At 39.7% G+C, this 20,797-nt stretch overlaps 1 protein-coding gene across 8 annotated transcripts; it reads left to right on the top strand.

Annotated features, from left to right (window-relative positions):
* Positions 1-310: 310 nt before the first annotated feature.
* LOC307168029 (uncharacterized protein) lies at positions 311-19,049 on the top strand. Of its 8 annotated transcripts, none has more exons than XM_079887542.1 (12): positions 311-685; positions 8,911-8,982; positions 12,797-12,896; positions 13,790-14,000; positions 14,124-14,400; positions 14,817-14,997; positions 15,076-15,152; positions 15,352-15,532; positions 15,662-15,910; positions 16,118-16,289; positions 16,377-16,525; positions 16,695-19,049. In XM_079887542.1, the coding sequence occupies exons 1-12, from the start codon at positions 386-388 to the stop codon at positions 16,871-16,873; spliced, it is 2,148 nt and encodes a 715-aa protein (XP_079743668.1). In that variant the 5' UTR covers positions 311-385; the 3' UTR covers positions 16,874-19,049. The 8 variants fall into 8 exon arrangements, with proteins under 8 accessions (XP_079743668.1, XP_079743670.1, XP_079743671.1 ...); XM_079887543.1 differs by lacking the exon at positions 311-685 and adding an exon at positions 5,440-5,935; XM_079887546.1 differs by lacking the exon at positions 311-685 and adding an exon at positions 5,622-7,256.
* Positions 19,050-20,797: the final 1,748 nt, after the last annotated feature.

Below are 20,797 nucleotides of genomic sequence, written 5' to 3'. Positions count from 1 at the left end.
TCTCCGGTTCTGGCGGTACCACTTTTAGCATAGCTTAGCATAGATCATTGAATCGGACAAGACCATTAGCATCTCTCTCAAAAAAAATGACCAAAGAGTTTCGATATTTTTCCTATTTAATACTTGACTCTTCTGTAGTTACATCGTGTACTAAGACTGACGGTAAATGAAAAGTTGCGATTTTCTAGGCTGAGATGGCTAGGAACTATACTCTCATTCCTGCGTAATAATCAAGAAACTTTATGGGTCCAGCAGGCGTAATGATATGACGCAGCGCCTGAAAATAGTCCCCAGCTCGGTAACTTCCAACGTGACCGGGACTAAGTTTGTGTAGTTTCAGCCGGCAAATTAGGTAAAGTTAGTGGATTTTCCTGTGTGATTAGCCATGGTTCTGTGCGTAGTAAAGGGCTGTGATAATAAGTCGAGGGGATACTCTACCGGCGTCATGTTTCACAGAATACCAGTGAACAACAAGGAACTAAACAATCAATGGTTGGCTGCTCTGAACATTGATCTCAAAACACCGGTAGAATCGATCAAGAAATGGCGTGTTTGCTCAGAGCATTTTGGACCAGATGACTATAAAGAAAACAAGGACAGTACGGCACGGCGTCTAAAGGATACGGCCATCCCAACAATCTTCAGAGTACAGACAGGTCCAAGTGTATCATCATCACCCATGGCTGTAAGTATAACCATTCTATTTTTTGTTAACTTGAACCAGTTGATTGAAAAAGCACTGCCGTTGTCTTTATCTTCCTGTGAAATGCAATCAATGAGTGCCAATAAAAGGAAACTTCGGTATTGTTTATCTGTTTCTATAGTACAAAATAGTGATGTCACTAGTCTATATGGAAATAGGGGTCCACGCGCACTCCCCGGCTTTTTTAATGCCACCTGATTTTTTTTTAAATCCTTAAAGTGTCTATTTTCAGAATCTGCCGGGTACCAAGCTGAAATAATGTCCCAAAGGCTTCATTTTTAACCCTTTGCTGCACCCGACCGGAACCCGAAAAATCAAAAAATGATGTAGAAAGTGACATGGTACCAACCCACTGCCTCCAACTGCCAACTGCAAAGCCCCAACATTCCCAACTTTTTGGACCTTTTTGGAATTTTTAATTTTTTTAAGTTAATTTGCTTCAAAAGTAAAGCTATTTTCAGTTTCTTCAGGTTCAGGATAGGTGCAGTAAAAGGTTAAAATAAACCCCATTTCAGGCTGCTATTAGTATAATAAAAACGTTGTCAAATGAGCTTTTTTTTTTGCTGTTTTTGACCATAGATGGTCAAGATGTTGTAAAATATAACAAATAACAATTTCCCTGGGTCAGAATTGTATGGGAAAATGTGTCCATTTGTCTCTGTGAGTTGTTTACATCAAAAGTTATGGCACTTTATATCACATTAGATTTTTTGGGTTTGGTGCAAAGGGTTAAAAATAAAGCATTTTGGACATTATTTCAGCTTGGTACCCAATTTAATCTTAAAATAGACACTTGAATGATAAAGAAATAACAGGTTGTGAAAAAAAAAAATCACCCTATGCGCTTGAGAAAACGAAAATATAGTTGATCCTCTACACATCTTTGGCTATTTTTTTGCTATTTTTGTCCAGAAATAGGGTCAATATGTTGTCAAATGTAAAAAATAACCATTCCATTAAATTCCTGGGGTCAGAATTGTATGGGAAAATGTGTTCATTTGTCTCTGTATGTTGTTTTCTTCAAATGTTGTTATGCCACTTTCTACATCATTTTGTGATTTTTCGGGTTCCGGTCGAGTGCAGCAAAGGGTTAAAAATGAAGCCTTTGGGACATTATTTCAGCTTGGTACCCGGCAGATTCTGAAAATAGACACTTTAAGGGTTTAAAAAAATCAGGTGGCATAAAAAAAGCCGGGGGGGTGCGCGTGGACCCCTATTTCCATCTAGACTACACGTTATGTGCCGAAGCTATGCTAAAAGTGGTACCGCCAGACCCGGAGATCGGCTGAATGGATTCGAAAGCGGTAAAACTCAACTATTTAACTCTGGGGGAGTTGTAAAATGAGCCTATTTCCAAAAAAAGTGGAGTATCCCTTTAAGGGTCAGTTTAGGGTCAGGGGTCGGGTTAGGCACTTAGTTGTGATGGGTAAGGTTAGGGTAAGTGACTAGAGATTGCATTGTGTCAATGAATGTCCTGGTAAAGATAGATGTACAAGAGTGTGTGTGTGTGTGTGTGTGTGTGAGGGAGGGAGGGAGGGAGAGAGAGAGAGAGAGAGAGAGAGAGAGAGAGAGGGAGGGAGAGAGGGAGGGAGAGAGGGAGGGAGAGAGGGAGGGAGAGGAAGGCATTAAGCTTTAAATCTGGTCTCTTAACTTAGTAATGAGCCCCTCAGGGATGAAGATACTTCGGAAACACATGTCAGAAAGCCACACAGTCACAATTATTCCCTATATTCCTAACAGAGCCCCCCCCCCCCCCCTTTCTCAATTAAGACAACTTTATTTAGATGGGCTTCAATAGCCGTGTTTCCTCTGTGAAAGGCCAGGCCAAAAACCAAAGGCCACAATCCCGACGTCCAGAGCATCCCCTGGGGCTTGAGGATTTGATCCGAGTCAGGAGACGCTCGACTCCGCTGCTCATTCCCCATCATACCAGACTACCAGCTAACTTCAACATTTAACACATTTTAAACCATTTCAGCTCAAAGCTCTCTTTCAGAAACCAGCGAGTGTTTGAAAATGACTTATTTGCGATCTGATGGGGATTATGATCGCAGTATGAGGCAGAAATATATTTATATGCGATGCTAAAGGCTAATTCCCTGCTGAAAAAAGAAGAGCTAAAACCAGTCTGTGTGGTCTGGTGGATCTTTGCTGGTTTAAGCTGGTCTTTCAGCTGGTCAGCTAAAAACATTATCCAAAACCTTAGGTTGGTTTTAGCTGGTTTTTTTTTCTTTTCTCAGCAGATTATGCTAACCATTGCGTATATAAAAATACATATATGTTTATGTTTACTGTAGAAGAACGTAGATCTATTATCTATTAGATAGATCTACTATATATACAGATGTACAAACAATATCAAACTATACAGATAAAATAGTTACACACAAGTGTTACAACTAACCCTCTGTCTGTTACAGTTAACCCCGCATATGGGCTAAGTTGTAACATCTGCACTTCTGTCACTTTCAGTGCAACTGTATGAAAATGGAAGGTCCTAGAAAAAAAACGTGAAGTGCTCATTTGTTGCAGAGATGTGTATGTTGCTTGTGTAGATTAATCTAACTTAATTATTTTTTAAATAATTGAGCTATAACCAAAATGTGTTACAGTAGGTTGTGCACCGCTCTCCCCTACACATGACATGACTTGCCTTACTCCATCATACTGACATTTTGCTCATTCCTTTTGTATATTTTATTTTATTTTATTTTATTTACAAAAACATTTATACTTCTATAGAATATTCTTAGAGATTCTATACTTTCCACATTTATACAAATATGTATAGGCCTACATTTATTAACCAAACGTATGATTATTTCCCACACTTTATACTGGTCAACTTATCTAGTTTTCTTGTGATAGTATTTCGGTTCCTTTGTTACTGACTGACCTGTTTCTAGTTAAGCTGATTATTTTCCTGTGCGTTGTTGTGCTGCTATTGCGGTTTCGTGGGAATGGGATATAGCCTAGGACACAATCATGAAGATCTGACTTTTCCCGTGTTTAAAGGGGACCTATTATGCAAAATTCACTTTTGCATGGTGTTTGGACATAAATATGTGTTGGAAGTGTGTGTACACACAACCACCCTACAGTGATAAAAATCCACTCACTCCTTTTTTATTAATCCCCATAAATCATAAGCAGTGTCTCACCATAATATGGCAAGCCGATTTAACTTTTATTCATTTCCAGGATACTAATTCTTGATATCAACAATTCAGTTTTTACTAGTTAAAATGATAGTTATTGATATCAGGAATTAGATTTTCTACTATAACAATGGCAATTTTTAATATCAGAAATTACATTTCCACTAGTAACAATGCTAATTCTTTGTATCCACAATTACATTTTCACTAGTATTCTTGATATCAACAATTTAATTTCAACTAGTAAAAACTATAATTCTTGATATCTGTAATTGTATTTTCACTAGTGAAATGTCACCATAGGCTGCCATTCAAAATCCATTGTTGATATCAAGAATTGATTTCTTACTAGTTGAAATTCCAATTTCACATATCAGAAATACAATTCTTACTAGTAAAAACCTTTATTTTTGATATCAAGAATTAATCTGTCACTAGTTGACATGTCTATTCTTGATATCAACAATTGAATTGCTACTAGTAACAATGTTCATTATCAATAATTCAGTTTTCACTAGTGACAATGTTAATTTCTGATATCATGAATGTGATTGTTACTAGTAAGAAAGCCATTTTAAATATCTGAAATTATATTGATATCAGAAATACATTTTCAGATATCAAAAATGAAAAATTTTACTAGTAGCAATTCAATTGTTGATATCAAGAATAGACATTTCAACTAGTGACAACTGAATTATTGATATCACTAATTCGCATTTTTACTAGTAACAATGTAATTATTGATATCAAAAATTATATTTCTACTAGTAAGAAATCAATTCTTGATATCAACGATTGATTTTGAATGGCAGCCTATGGTGACATTTCACTAGTGAAAATATAATTACAGATATCAACAATTACATTTTTGATATCAAGAATTAAATTGTTGATATCAAAAATTTAATTGTTGATATCAAAAATGTAATTCTTGATATCAACAATTAATATCCTGGAAATGAATAAAAGTTAAAACGGCTTGCCATACTATGACCTGTTTTCAGGATGCGGCTTAGTGACGTCATTAAAGCCACAGGCCCCGCCCACGAGCCGTTTTTAACACCCTGATCGAGTTGAACACATCCACCATTGCTGCATTGACGAGGATGTCTCCTAAGCGTTCCCGGTGTTGTGTAGATGGATGTATTAATCCACACAGCTCTATATATTTACTCCCGAAATCTGAGCCGCTGAAGACGAGGTGGATTAATTTTGTTTTTGAAGAAAATGCTCCCTCAGCTCTACCAAAATTCGTTTACGTCTGCTCGAATCATTTTACACCGGACTGCTTTTTGAATGAGGCTCAGTATAAAGCAGGTTTCGCAAAAAAGTTGGTCCTGAAGAATGCAGCAGTGCCAACTGTCCGTGATCCAGCTACTCATCTGGAAGTAAGTATTACGCGTTTGTTTTCCAAATTGCCTTTGAATTGGTCAAGTTCATAATAACATGTTAGACTTATAAAGTTTGTGATAGCACCATGAGTCTGGGCTATGTTGTTATTTTTTCATCGCGCTGATAGTGGAATCTTTATTGGTAAAGGACAGCACATCAGAACCAGCCAAACCAGAGGCGCGCGAATCTACCAGAACACATGAAAAGTGAAACCCAGTAACTTTGTTTTGGTGAGCCTTTCTCTGCAAGCGTGTCAAACAAATAAGCCGATCAGATTTCGTTCCCCTTCTGGCGTAGGAAGAGGATCTTATTATAATATTAATCTGCACGTTTCACCCACGGAGCCGCCATTTGGGTTCGCAAGCGAGTCACCAGTTCCAACACAATGGCAAAAGTGCGAGCAAAGCATGCTAACTGTTCTGTCGTTGGCTGCACAGACGAGCACAGGACACTGTTCAGAGTCCCAGCCTCGGAGAAGACGAGAGAGCAGTGGGTTTGCTTTATTTTCAGCGGGAATCCCCCAGAAACCGTCAGCAAAAACCTGCTCGTGTGCGCGCATCACTTCAAGCCGGAGTGCTTTCGCAACCTTGGACAGTATAAAGCAGGATTTGCTTCAAAGTTGTTCGTGAACGAGGGAGCGATCCCAACTGAACGAGGCAAAGCTGCAGATGAGGGAAATGTAAGTATGTTTAAGCAGTGGCGTCACTGGACTGATCATTAGGGGCTCGAGTCCCGGATGTTTCTGGTCTGAAACGGGTCTCTGAGTTTGGGGGAAATTTGATACGAATTAAGTAAATATTGGTTGTTTAATCTTAGTTCGGAGCTGTCGCTGACTGGTGGTTATTGTTGAGATCTGTCTCTCCCTCGCACAGCGGCCACACACACACACACACACAGAGAGAGATAGATACGTCACGTACCACGTGAGTGATTTCAGCCTATCCTAGCAAGAGTTCCGCGCAACCTCAGTCAAAAAACAAAATAATAATAACGCGGTCAGTACAGCACAGACAATGACAAATAAATATCAAACGAGTCTTCTTTATTTTTGGCAGAACACGAAGAAAGGTATCTTTTAGCTGTTCTGAAGCTCTGTTAGGTGAAAACTACTAGAGTAAAATTAACTGACCTAATGAATGATGCAGACCCTTTTCACAGACTGTGATCACGCGTTTTTTATATTTAATTTTTTTTAAAATGTATGTACATGTATAACACTGTAATTTGTATTATATTACCTCTCAAGAAACTAGTTAATGCTGCTGTGAGTGTGTTTCTAATACAGCGGCTCTGAATGCCTTATATCAATCTCCCTCTATTTTTTTACTCTTTTGAAAGTTGTGAAAACACTTGTGGAGTTTTTCTTTTGCTATTTGAGCAAACGGGAACACACAAAAAATATATTTAATGTATTCTCTCATTAACTAAACCCGTGATGTAAGCAGGTTCCAGCCCGTGGCGGTATAAAAACCATCTTGTTTCGTCAAAACCCACTGTAGCGAGTCAGGAGTTGGGATTGCGATCAGGATAGAGTATTTTAGCATCTAGTTATTTAGCATAGCATTTATATAGTTATTTAGATTATTTTGTGTAGCCTAGGTAGTTAATTAGCATAGTTGTTAGTGTAGTATTGTTAGAAGCATAGTAGCGTAGTATTGCATAAGTTAGGATAGCTTCAAGTTAGCGTAGATCTATCTGTATTTAGTCCAGTGGTCAGGATGGTACGTAGGTGTAGTGTTGCTGGTTGCAAAAGCACTGCTGGACTGCATGGCTTTCCAGCAGACTTGGAAATGAGGCGCCAGTGGTTGCATGCACTTGGCCTGGAAGACCGCGAGTTCCCGCCTAGAGCTGGAGTGTGCAACCTGCATTTTACGCGGGATTGCTTCTCCAACGCAATAGAGGTGGAAATGGGCTTCTCCACACAGCTCGCGCTGAAGAGAGACGCAGTGCCAAACGCTGCTCCTCCTGCGAGGACTCCACCACCGCAGCGCCGTCTTGAGGTGAGTGAGCAGATATATTTTAATCACAATTTATGGTTAGGCTAAAGTTAATCCTCTGGGGTCGACAAATGCGCCGGCGCATTTTGCTGGATTTTTTCACATAGCGGCAAAATATGAATATGCCTATAGAGAGCGCGCGCTATTGACATCAACTCGATAAAACTCATCAGATGCATGTACTTTACGTCGGATGCCGATCGCGATGCGGGAGTTAAGACCGCAGTTTGAGCCAGCGGCTCTGGCCCTGTGTCCACAGACAATTCACCCTCCTCCACTTCAGGTGAAGGTGGGGGAGAAAAGTCCTCGACTTCATATGACAGCTCTGTTGCAACCAAGGGGGTAATCTTTCAGAAAACACTGAAGCTTCCCCGGGCGCCGCCATTGATTAGCGGACCATCATCTGCTGTTAGCATCCCATTGACTCCCATTCATTTTGGCGTCACTTTGACAGCGAATAACTTTACATCTGAGGCGTTTAAAGACTCCATTTGTCCATTATTTATTTCTAAAGAAACACGAAAATGTATAAAAGGCTCCATTACCTTGTATCTTACGTTATGGCCCCGTAGAAGCAGTTTTTGTAAATATAGGCTAACGATTGCGTCATAACCACGCGACTCTCTGTCGCACAGTAGAGAGATTACCGTATGGACAGGAGGAGAAGCTCACGGGCGATCGGGGGGACGTGGAGGCAAAGTGACAAAATAATTAATCAGAATACTTAGCAAAAGTTGCTCCTGCTCCAGCTCATGGACAGCTCCTCCTCACACTCTCCATCTCTGAGAGATTCGGAAGGGAATGATTCAGATTTCTCTCGGCACAGCTACTAGAAGACAGACGGGTTGCTCATGTCACATCTACGTCATCAAGCTCAGTGTGAGTCTGCGCAGTCGCTCAGCCATCAGGAAGAAGAGCTTCTAATTGACTTCACTTTTCTCCGTTGAATCCAATGGGGTCGCTGTGTCCATTTCTTATACTGTCTATGGTTGCAACGCTACTTGCGTCACTCCAGTCACTCTCCATTTTAGAGTCTGACAGCAGCTGTCAATCACTCCGTCACAGATGCACGCCAGTTGGTGGAGTCCGGCTCTGACCAGGGGTTTAGTTACCCTTTAAGTTTACCCAACTATGATGACTTCTGCTTGTGAGAAACCCGGAAATGTGAAAAGGGTCTATTGATATTTAATGACTTTTAAATGGCCAGGAATCGGGTTTCCTGACATTTATATTTGCCTGATTTCAATGCTGGGGAAATACATAAAGCAAAGCCTGAAAGCACACAAGCTAAATACAACATAGATCTAAATCTGGAAGATATCGCCCAGCCCTAAAAAGCAGTTAAAGCACTTAGGCATAACAAGCATATGACTTTCTGTATTATAAAAAGTAGTATTTAAGTTAAAAATCGATCAATGACATTTAAATTCCAACAAAAGGAGGAATATTAGTGCTATTTGGTAAAAAAAAAAAAAAAAAAGTTCAAAAGTAATGTAAATGTTTAACCACTAGATGTAACAGTCATAAGGATTTACAAACATATAATCCGTTTTTTTTTTTAATAAATAGAAATCTCAAGACATCAGCCGCAGAGTCGTGTAGTTTTCATTAGTAATAGGAAGAGTATTGTTTTAAGTTTTGATGCTTAACTTTCCAGATGGCAGTGGTGGCAGTGTCACAGATGGCAGTACCAATGACCTGCAACAGGATCAGTTACAATTGGATGCGGGTATGTGTGTGTGTGTGTGTGTGTGTGTGTGTGTGTGGTTCAGGTATATTGTTGGGAATTTATTATTCCTTCATCAAAGCAAAAACCAGGAGACTTGAGATGGATCTTATAAGCAGAAGAGATTTATTCTTCTTAGTCTGTAGTTCATCATCATCAAGACTAACTCAAGACAGTTGCCTTGCAAATTTATAGACATTTAGGGGGAGGGATTTACATTGAGGTTGAACAAAGCATGCAAATTAAGTATACAGGTTTAGGTAAAACACCCTAGACTGAACATCTGGCCAATCCGAATTCAATCAGCATAACAGTCTATTGCATTGCAAATTGCATAGACGAATCATTCGTGTGCTTATCCTATCAGTCTGAGTGATACTGGGACTCAAAGAGCCATTAAAGACAAAAGGTGCATCTTGGGGCTACTGGCTCGAGCCATTAACGACAATAGGGTGACTTATAATAGAGAAAACAGGTCTGGCAGAAACTGTTGATACCATTATCCTAACCTAACCTTAAAATGCTAACTTCAATGTACTCAACTTTTACTGTTGCAAACTAAATTAAACATTTAATAAATTTGTAATCCAACAATAGGCTATCCTATATGCTATGGGGACAAATCATGTTTTAAGCTTATTTTTCTTACCCCACTGACAGATAATCGTACTTGTTTTTAAGCAAAATGCACTTATTTATATTTTTTTCCTCAGGAAAAAAGACTACTTTTGTCAGTTTGCTTATCAAGTAAATGCATCTTGATTTAAGAATATTTAGACATTTTGACTGGAAATAAGAAAAAAAACTACTAAGACAAGCATTTTATTGCAGTGTAAGGGGTAGAATATACAGTTTGTACAGTATTAAAATCTTTGTCTATGGAATATCCCCATAAAACATGAAAACTCAACATTTGTGGTGTGTGAGTCTGTGTGCGTGTATGTAAATTAGGACTACAATATATAAAATTATGAATAACAGCATTTTTTTGTAGCTGTATCAGAAATTAGCTGTTTACATACAAATACATTATACTCTGTATTTTACTTTTGTATTGCAGATGAGTATGAGTTAGAGAGGCACAGAATCTAGCGAGAAACACGATGATTCAGGAACTTTGGAAATCAGGACACAAACAAGTTCATCTCAAAGGAGATGCTTTCAGCAGAAATGCTTTGACAACAGAGATGTCACGTCCTGCTATGCTTGCAGAAACAGAAGAGATAGTTTTCAAACTGGAAACGAGCCCTCGACAGTTTCAGAGAGCATGAAGCAAGTTCAGGACACAAGGCTTCAGTGTTAGCTTGGAAGAATTACAAAGCCAGTTTAACAGAAGGCAGTGTTGTTGAGAAAATTGAGAGTCCAGTTGATGAAACTGTTAGGGGGTTTACAGTTAAAGACCAGATATGATTAATTAAGACCAGGAGTTAGAAGTGCAGTCAATTGAAGACAAGAGTCAGAATTATAATAAATGAAAGAAAAGTTTTACTGAAGATAGTTTGCAGTTTCCTCAGCAGAAGTCAGCTTCAAGACTCACAGGAGTTCGTAGGCCGCTCCGCTTTCAGTTACAAAGACCACAGCAGATATTCCCTACGCTAAGCTCTAAGCTACGTCATTAGTTCAGGTTGAAAGATTATGATTGGCTAAGAAATAGTAATTTTTCACTCTTGGATTGATAGGCAGTAGCACATCTCCATTGTCTGTACGGCTGCCACCAGGACCCTGAGTCAGTGGTCCTCCGAGGTCACAAGACTGTGTCTAGGCATCAACATGTCGAACGATAAACAGGAGAGTCTTCTCACAACACCAACATAACATGTTCTTTCTCTTAGTGAGAGGACACTTTAATCTAACAGTAAAGACTTTAGATGGTCACTCAACTATAGGTTTCAGTGACCCCTGTGACCTATAGTTGTCATGGTGAGCTACAAGAACAAATATATATATACACTCACCTAAAGGATTATTAGGAACACCTGTTTAATTTCTCATTAATGCAATTATCTAATCAACCAATCACATGGCAGTTGCTTCTATGCATTTAGGGGTGTGGTCCTGGTCAAGACAATCTCCTGAACTCCAAACTGAATGTCAGAATGGGAAAGAAAGGTGATTTAAGCAATTTTGAGCGTGGCATGGTTGTTGGTGCCAGACGGGCTGGTCTGAGTATTTCACAATCTGCTCAGTTACTGGGATTTTCACGCACAACCATTTCTAGGGTTTACAAAGAATGGTGTGAAAAGGGAAAAACATCCAGTATGCGGCAGTCCTGTGGGCGAAAATGCCTTGTTGATGCTAGAGGTCAGAGGAGAATGGGCCGACTGATTCAAGCTGATAGAAGAGCAACTTTGACTGAAATAACCACTCGTTACAACCGAGGTATGCAGCAAAGCATTTGTGAAGCCACAACACGCACAACCTTGAGGCGGATGGGCTACAACAGCAGAAGACCCCACCGGGTACCACTCATCTCCACTACAAATAGGAAAAAGAGGCTACAATTTGCACGAGCTCACCAAAATTGGACAGTTGAAGACTGGAAAAATGTTGCCTGGTCTGATGAGTCTCGATTTCTGTTGAGACATTCAGATGGTAGAGTCAGAATTTGGCGTAAACAGAATGAGAACATGCATCCATCATGCCTTGTTACCACTGTGCAGGCTGGTGGTGGTGGTGTAATGGTGTGGGGGATATTTTCTTGGCACACTTTAGGCCCCTTAGTGCCAATTGGGCATCGTTTAAATGCCACGGCCTACCTGAGCATTGTTTCTGACCATGTCCATCCCTTTATGACCACCATGTACCCATCCTCTGATGGCTACTTCCAGCAGGATAATGCACCATGTCACAAAGCTTGAATCATTTCAAATTGGTTTCTTGAACATGACAATGAGTTCACTGTACTAAAATGGCCCCCACAGTCACCAGATCTCAACCCAATAGAGCATCTTTGGGATGTGGTGGAACGGGAGCTTCGTGCCCTGGATGTGCATCCCACAAATCTCCATCAACTGCAAGATGCTATCCTATCAATATGGGCCAACATTTCTAAAGAATGCTTTCAGCACCTTGTTGAATCAATGCCACGTAGAATTAAGGCAGTTCTGAAGGCGAAAGGGGGTCAAACACAGTATTAGTATGGTGTTCCTAATAATCCTTTAGGTGAGTGTGTGTATATATATATATGTATGTTTCTTCAAGCATCTTGGAGACGTTCCCGCAGTTCTGCAGTTCTTCTGGATTTAGTCTGTCTCAGTTTCTTCTGTTTCTTCATGTAATCACAGACGGACTCGATGATGGTGAGATCAGATCAGACCGGCTGTTGTCACGTGTTGAAGACCTTTCTCAAATAAAACGAGTCCGTATTTCATTTCTGGAAGCCGGGCTGAATGAGCAAACACTGTTGCTGTATTCCTGGCATGGGCCAGACCCTCAGTCACCTCTCAGATAGTTCATACAGACATTAAAGAATACATGAAAATAACATTTCAGTAATCATACTGTAAAATCTCATAAGCCTGGAGAAGTTGATATCTTGAGAGCTGTTATCTTGGAAAAAGGAGGTTGCAAAAAGTATTTAATAAAAGGGGCAAATAATTGTTCCCAACGTGTTTTGGAGAAAAACATTTATTTTATAATGTGATTTTTTTTTTCCCCCGCTTTCAGTTCTCTTACTTCAATGAAAGGTTCAATTAACAACGCAGATTTATTTTTTACAGCCATCTTTGATCATATTTACCAAGGGGGCAAATAATTCTGACCAGCACTGTGTAGTGTGATACAACATGTGTTGATTATGTTTTCCATTGGGCTTTAGGCAAGCACATCTGTGCAGTTTGCTGATGCGGCCTGCCAGACGGACCCACCAATCACCCGCTCATGGATGAAGACTCGCACACCTCCCTTCAGAAGCACAGGTCTGATTTACTGTACATCTACATTTAATCATTTAGCAGACGCTTATCCAAAGTGACTTACAAATGAGGAGAGCAATAAAAGCAGTCAAATCAACAATAGGGCAACAATATGCAAATGTCATGACCAGTTTTAGTTAGACCAGCGTATCAAGCATTTATACACTACTGGTCTAAAGTTTTAGATCGGTAAGATTTTTTAATGTTTTTAAAAGAAGTGTCTTCTGCTCACCAAGGCTGCATTTATTTGATAAAAAAAAACTATTTAAAAAAATCAGTAATATTGTGAAATATTATGACAATTTAAAATGACTGTTTTCTATTTTAATATATTTTAAAGTGTAATTTATTCCTGTGATCAAAGCTGAATGTTCAGCATCATTACTCCAGTCTTCAGTGTCACATGATCCTTCAGAAATCACTCTAATATGATGATTTGATGATCAAGAAACATTCATTATTATTATCAATGTTGAAAACAGTTGTGCACAATTTTTTTTCAAAATTCTTTGATGAATAGAAAGTTCAAAAGAACAGCATTTATTTAAAATAGAATATTTTCTAACATAAATTTATATTATAATAACATTATAATTTTCTAACATTATTCAGCTTTGATCACAGAAATAAATTACACTTAAATTCACATAGAAAACAGCTGTTTTATAGAAAAGTAAGTGTTAATATTGAGTCAAATGTTGGCAAAATAGCGGTCTTATATAAAAACGTTTTTTTATTGTATTATAAATTCAATGTATTATTATGTTTTCCTCCGGTTAGTTTGATATGTATGCGATTACTGTTGTCATTCTTTATGGTTCAGCTGTAGCAAGTTGAAATTCTTTTAATTTGTAATTCTTAAGATGACACTGAATGCCTGTTCTGAATGATCAAAGGTGGCCCTGTGTCCTGCACCGATGTTGGCGTCGACTCCTCCGCGGTCAGAGCTTCAGGACCCTCACGCAAGAGACCCCGCTTGGACCTGAAGGAGGAAGAGGAGGAGGAGGAGGAGGAGGAGGAGCTTTATGAAGGTGGCTCATCTATGATCACTGAAGATCCACATGATCCTCTACACTCGCTCACTTCAACCCAATCCACAAATGTGACGTGAGTTACATGATATTTGTCATTATCATTTTAAGATAAAAATCATACAAATCTTCTGTTTATCTCAGCTCGAACAGAGTGTGAATTGATTATTTTCCTGTGAAAAATGTTCTGCTCTGATAGAACGGAGCCGTCCATTCCGATCCACAAGATGTCGAAGTACGTAGTGTATGAGCGCTGTCTACTGGAGCTGTTTGAGGCGTGCCCGAGGTGTGGACGAGCGTCACGCCCCAAGACCAGGACCATGGGCACGTTCCTCAGAGTGGAGCAGAACTGCCCACATTGTGATTTCTCCAGGACGTGGAACAGTCAGCCGATTATTGGGTCCGTTCCTGCCGGGAACCTTCAGCTCACTGCCGCAGTTTATACTTCAGGTGCCTCTTTCTTCACACTCGAGAAGGTAATGACAAACACTCAACTGTGTATCAAATATTTCTATATATATATATATATATATATATATATATATATATATATATATATATTATTTTTTTTTATTATTTTTTTTTTTATTATTATTATTATTATTACTTTTTTTTTATTTTTTTATTTTTTTATTTTTTTTATATGTGAGTAATGCTTGTCACATGTTGTTTGTTCTTAAGTTTATATCTGTTTTGATAGTATTGTCTGTATTGTCTATGTTGTCTTTTTTCCTTGCCCAGGGACCACAGATGTAAATTAGCTGTATAGCTAATTCTGGTACAGGGCTTGAACTGTGCATGGTCCCTGTCAAATAAACTAATAAAATAAAAATAAATAAAAAATGTACCAAATAATGTTGCTATATAATGAATATATGTTATCTGACCTCAGATCTTCCAGGCGATGAATCTACCGCTGTACAAGTACGCCACTTTCCGAAGACTGGCGCGGAGATTCATCGAGCCTGCCATCGTGTGCAGGTGGAGGACGATGCAGGACGCCACGCTGGAGCAGCTTATTAGCCAACAGCAGAACGTCATGCTAGCTGGTGACATGAGGGCGGACTCGCCAGGTGTGTAGTTCTGAATGTATGTTTCATTGAAGAATAATGGGAAAGCAACTGGTCAAGAATTTTAAATTATTTTCAAAGGTCATTCTGCAAAATATGGCAGCTACACGATGATGGACCTGCGGAACAAGAAGATTATTGATCTTCAGCTGGTTCAGGTGAGCGGGAGGGCCAGCTGGGGAGAACGGGGAACAGTTTGGGTGTGCATGGGAGTTGGTTCTATGAAAACTGAAGGGAAACACAGATATGGGTAAAAATGTCATGAAATAAAATATTGGAATTAATGTAATTGAAGAGATGGCACTGAAAATGTTTTGCTAACATGGCGAACTATGCTTTTTTTCCCTTTTATATCAGCGCAATGAAGTCGCTGGGAGTTGCCATATGGAGGTGGAGGGTCTGAAGAGAAGCCTTGCTCTTTTGGAGGAACGTGGCGTTACTTTGACTAGTATCGTGACCGACCGTCGTCCGCAAATTCAGAGATTCCTGAAGGAGGCCAGGATCAAGCACTACTACGATGTTTGGCGTTTAGAAAAGAGTATGCTGTCCTCTTTTCTTTTTTTTTCTTTTTCTTTTTTTACAATATTAGAGAGACTTAGGTAAGTAGTCTTGTATTTCATATACACTGTATATTTGCATAACTGAAATACACTTTTTGTATTGTTAGGACTGTCCAAAAAGTTGGTCCTGATTTCGAAGAACAAGGACTGTGTCATACTGAAGAAGTGGATTCATAGTATAAAACACCACATGTACTGGACAGCAGCTTCATCATCATCAGGGCCAGAGAGGGTGGCAAAGTGGACGTCCATCCTGAATCATATCCGAGATGTCCACGTCCACGAAGACCCTGCTTTCCCCCAGTGTCTGCATGCACCACGCACATCAAGGGACAAAAGCAAATGGTTGAAAGCAGGTGCGTTTGCCCAATTACTAGTTGAAATGTAAAGGTTGAGTGGACCCCTCATACAGACTATATTCACTATCACAATTTTCCAAACTTTGGTTGTGCATTTAGATTTTTAGATGATGGGAAAGTTTTTAACCATTACCACTTACTCATATGTACAGTGATTCTGTGTTCAACACATTTAATAATGTGGTATTACTCATGTTTTCATAGGAACAAAGGCCTTCATCAGAGTAGAGAAGGCCTTGACCAATAAGAGGATCTTAAAAGATGTGGAGAAGATGAGCGCGCACCACCAGACCTCGTCGCTCGAGGCTTTTCACAGCAGTATTTTACGCTTTGTGCCTAAGAACGCGGTATTTCCTTTTCTTGGAATGTTGTGCAGGTACATACACCATTGTTGCCGTCCTGAAATGAATTCAATTCATACATTGTATTCAAGGGTTACACTTGTATTATTTGTCTTCCTAAGACTCTACCTGGCTGCCATGCACTTCAACGAAAATGCTGGGCGTCCCCAAGCAACGTCACCAACCGGTGAGCTGCTATACAGATTGAACTTACCCAAGTCCAAGAAGGGAGAATTTTCCATGAAGCCTGTGAAAGTAGATCCAACGTACGGTAAGTTTTACAAGCTTTTATTGTAAAAACCACACCAAGCCAAGAAAACTTGCAAAGAGACCACGTGAACAATATAATATAAAATGCACTTTATTTAAATGTACAAAAGGCCTACTAGGGCATTAACCAATTGCAAGAAGTATGTAGTCAAGTTTTGTTTGTATTACAGATTATGTGGATGAACTGATGGACCTCATCTTTGAGAAGGTGTTTGAGGACCCTGGTCCATATGAGGCTGAGGTGCAGAAGATCCCCATCCCTGACGATCTCTCTGCCCAGTTTGAAAAGCCAGACAAGATGGAAGTGATAGCCTCATATGTGTCAAGGTTCAATCAAGGGCTGGTCTGAATCCCGAGCGTCGGGGAACTCCCGCGGCGTATGCTTAGCACTACCCATGAGGCCCAGGAAGCCCCAAACCCAGCTTACAAAGCTTCTGTGGGCCAGATGTCTGTAACGGCTGAGAACAGTGGAGAGAGAATCAGGTCTGCTGGCTTGTTCAATTCTAACATTGTTTCAAAAACGTGCAATACTTGCTGTACAAGACTTTAAAGATGGTTTTGTGTACTTTCAGAGTTTCATATACATGTTAACATTCATAAAGCTGTTCCCGTCTTGTTACACCTGTACAACTTAGCTAACATTGTTGGTAACCCAGTGTGCGAGTTGCCTTCAGAAAGAAACCTCCTTATGTAAAACACACATTGGTAGTGTGTGAGAAACACTCAGTAGTTTAGTTGTGTGGGTGAAGTGAGCCTGTGGCCCGGCGTTCAGTGCTCTATGGGTTCAGACTTTCTTCGGTCATTACTGTAGATGATGCAGAAGATGCACAGCATGGCATTTAAAGTGGCCTTCAGGAAAAACAAAGGCTATGAGAAGAGGCACAGGAAACAAGTGACAGCGGTGTGAGAATAAACTTTACAAAATATACTGTCAAAGAGTCTCTCAGGATAAAAGCGTCTGCTAAATAATTGAGAGCGAATGTAAATGTCATTCTAGCCTGCAAACATGTGCTATCTGTATGATTAGGTGTGCATTTAAGCACATAAGAGTTTCTTTTATTATTCATACCACAACACCAAATGAGTGTTTTACAGAAATTGTATACTATGTATAATCTTTAAAAGAGAGATTCTAAAATATTCTAAAAAGTGTCTCTTCATTTCATTCTAAATTGACAGCAATATATTTTTTAATGTCTGGAAACTTTAAAAAAAAATGGTGTTATTAAATGGACTGTGCTGACTACTATCCCTCGGGTGAGAATCGAGGACGAACAAAGTGTACCAGTTTCTTTCAGTCAGTCTCACGAATGCATCATAATGATGACATCCAGCTTCCTCAGTCGAATGTGCTTCAGCAGCAGTGATCGTCTTACATGTGCATAAAAACAAGCAAAAAGGTTGATGACGTGTACTCGATTTTCTGCCAATGATTTATTGGTGTGTTTACACACGTGCTTCAGACACCGGTCGCGCTGATGGCGTTCCCCATAGCATCAGTCCAAAATGCAGTGTTGATTTCCACTTTGAAAGGGAACTCAGTAACGCCTCAAGACTGATTTTTCATTGTTTATAGTCAATTCTATTCAAATTATTAATTGCATTACTTAGTATTAACTGCAAAAATACAAATCTGTTGATACATTTATTTTAAAAAGTTTAATGAGCAAAAAGAGTTCATTGTGAGGACCACATTAGATTGCAGTAATGACCTTGAGGCAATGAATTTACTCAAATTATTTTAGCACGTTAAACTTGTTGCAGTGCAGTCCTGAAAATCATCATCTTCAACCAGATGCGTCTACAGTCTGAAACACACAAAAACAAATAGAAAACTGACAAAAAAAATGTTCGTCAAATCATAAAGCTGGGCACACAAATGAGAATACACATAAGAATGCTTATTAAATCTCTTCCACTGACATTTATCTGGGGAAACTAGTAATCTACTGCCAGCTCTGCTCTCTATTCATCTAGTCTGCGAGCAGTGGAGATGTGGGTCTGTGTGTTCCTCAGGCTACGGGACACTGAAGACGGCCATAGCTGATGTTCTGCTTTACAGACAGCTAACAGAGATCTGGAGGCTTAAATGTTGGCAAAGAGGATTTCCAAACACCAAGAAAATAAGTATGAGAAAAGGCAAAAATGCTGAATTCTGTTTACCTACATGCATGTCACACTCAAACTGTGAAGAGAAACTGCCATGAAGGATGTAAAATCATTTTCATCTCGAAAATTCATGCAGAGAAAATGATCTGGCATCGCACAGATGAAGAAGGAAAATACAGTTGTCACAAAAGCAATATGGGAGTGTAGAATCAACAAGAGAGGAGAAAACAAAAATCACATCTGTCCTCTTCCCAGTAATTACAACTACAGCATTTTTTGTGCATGATTTTACTTGGATGACGTATTTATGAATGAGCTTGATTAGTTAGAACATTTATGTCCTGATATTTCAGATGGGCCTTTTGTTAGGCTCAAAAGCTTTTCTGACCCACTGATAATTATAATAAAGAACTGAATGTGGAAAAATCGACGTCATTCAGTTCTTACTGCTGGCAATTGCATTTGCATGCATGCCTTTTTTTGGTTTGTTTTTGAAGGCTGGGGCATTTTTCCAAATAAGTCTGAAATTTCCATTTATAGAGGGGCAGTGGCTGCTAATTAAAGTCAAATCTCTTTTTTTCTCTTGTTTGGAAGCTAAGCCAGTGCCTCCAGCAAAATAAACCCCCAACCACCTCTAATAAATATTTATTCAGAGAAAGCTGTAATTATGCTTTTCAGAACGCTTTTATGAGGGTTTTTTATACATAATTATCTCCACATCATTTTGTCTAAAATGGGATCATAATGGAATCAAAGTGTTTATGAAGATAATGTTATCCATTATGTTTGTCATAGAATTGTATGTATAAATAGTTTTAATTGGGAAAAGGACTGTGCTGAACACTTGAGATATATTTCCACTGAGTGATTTCCACAATTATTAGTTTTACGAAATCTTCTCCTTCCATGAAATAATCCACGGAGATTAAACTGTTTGTGGATATTAAAATCCCAGCTGTTTCTCATCCTAATAATGTCCACCCATGAACTTGTTAAAGTGGGCTTTCTGGTGAACTGTAACTGCTGTCACATCATAAAAGTAGCTCATTCTCTTCATCTTTATAAACTAATTTGAGTGGGGGGAAAAAGCGCTATATAAATGTCAAAGAGATGACTCACTGTATCACAAATGGCTTTTGTTCATCTGTGAGCTCCAGCACACAAACCAAAATGATGATGACACTAGACACCTCATAGTTACAAAAATACACTCTAAATTTACACGTCACATTTCCCGTCTTGTTTCTCCCTGTCATAGTTCCCTTGCTCATTGATCACCTTTAAGTTACTGATCACCTGAACCTGTCCTTCATTACCACACCAATCAACACCAATATAAAGACGCTCTCAGTCATTGTCTGGTCTCTAATACGCAATACAGACTCATCTTCGCTAAACCCTTTGGAATATGTACCTGTACTCCACTGTGCTACTTACCTGGTCTCCATCACAGTTATCCTGTTCACCAGCCTCATCTATATTCCCACCTTGTGTGTATGCATGTGTGTGCATGTGCTCACTCCCCTAGAATCTTTATCTTGCTACTTAACTGTTTGCTGTTCTTAACCGCATTCATCTCATCTGGGTTTCCATGACAGAAGACCAGACCAACCCAGCTGGCAAAGAGATGCCTCCATTTCACCCAGACGAACAGCAGCTCTTACTCTCCCAAGATGGCCGCCCTTTGCCAGAGTACTGAAATTCTGTGGACCATGAGCTATGGTGAATTTCAGTGAGGTTGCTTTAAAGGACTATTTTCAAGCAGGTTTGGATGAGCCAGTTCAGTGGTCCCAGGGCTCCCCAGTCCCTAGGTCCCTAGGTCCTGGTAGTCCCCAAGTCTGTTTTTCCTGGGTCTGGTGGTCCCCAAGTCTGGTTGTCACCAAGTCTGGTTGTCCTGGGTTTGGTGGTCCCCAAGTCTGGTTGTCCTGGGTTTGGTGGTCCCCAAGTCTGGTTGTCCTGGGTCCGGTGATCCCCAAGGCTGGTTGTCTTGGGTCCAGTGGTCCCCAAGTCTGGTTGTCATGGGTCCGGTGGTCCCCAAGTCTGGTTTTCCTGGGTTTGGTGGTCACCAAGTCTGGTTGTCCTGGGTTTGGTGGTCCCCAAGTCTGGTTGTCCTGGGTTTGGTGGTCACCAAGTCTGGTTGTCCTGGGTCCGGTGATCCCCAAGG

The sequence above is a fragment of the Squalius cephalus genome (assembly GCF_949319135.1).
Source record: "Squalius cephalus genome assembly, chromosome: 12".
Classification (NCBI taxonomy): domain Eukaryota; kingdom Metazoa; phylum Chordata; class Actinopteri; order Cypriniformes; family Leuciscidae; genus Squalius; species Squalius cephalus.
The sequence above is the reverse complement of the archived record's forward strand: the minus strand, read 5'-3'. Positions and strand labels throughout refer to the sequence as shown.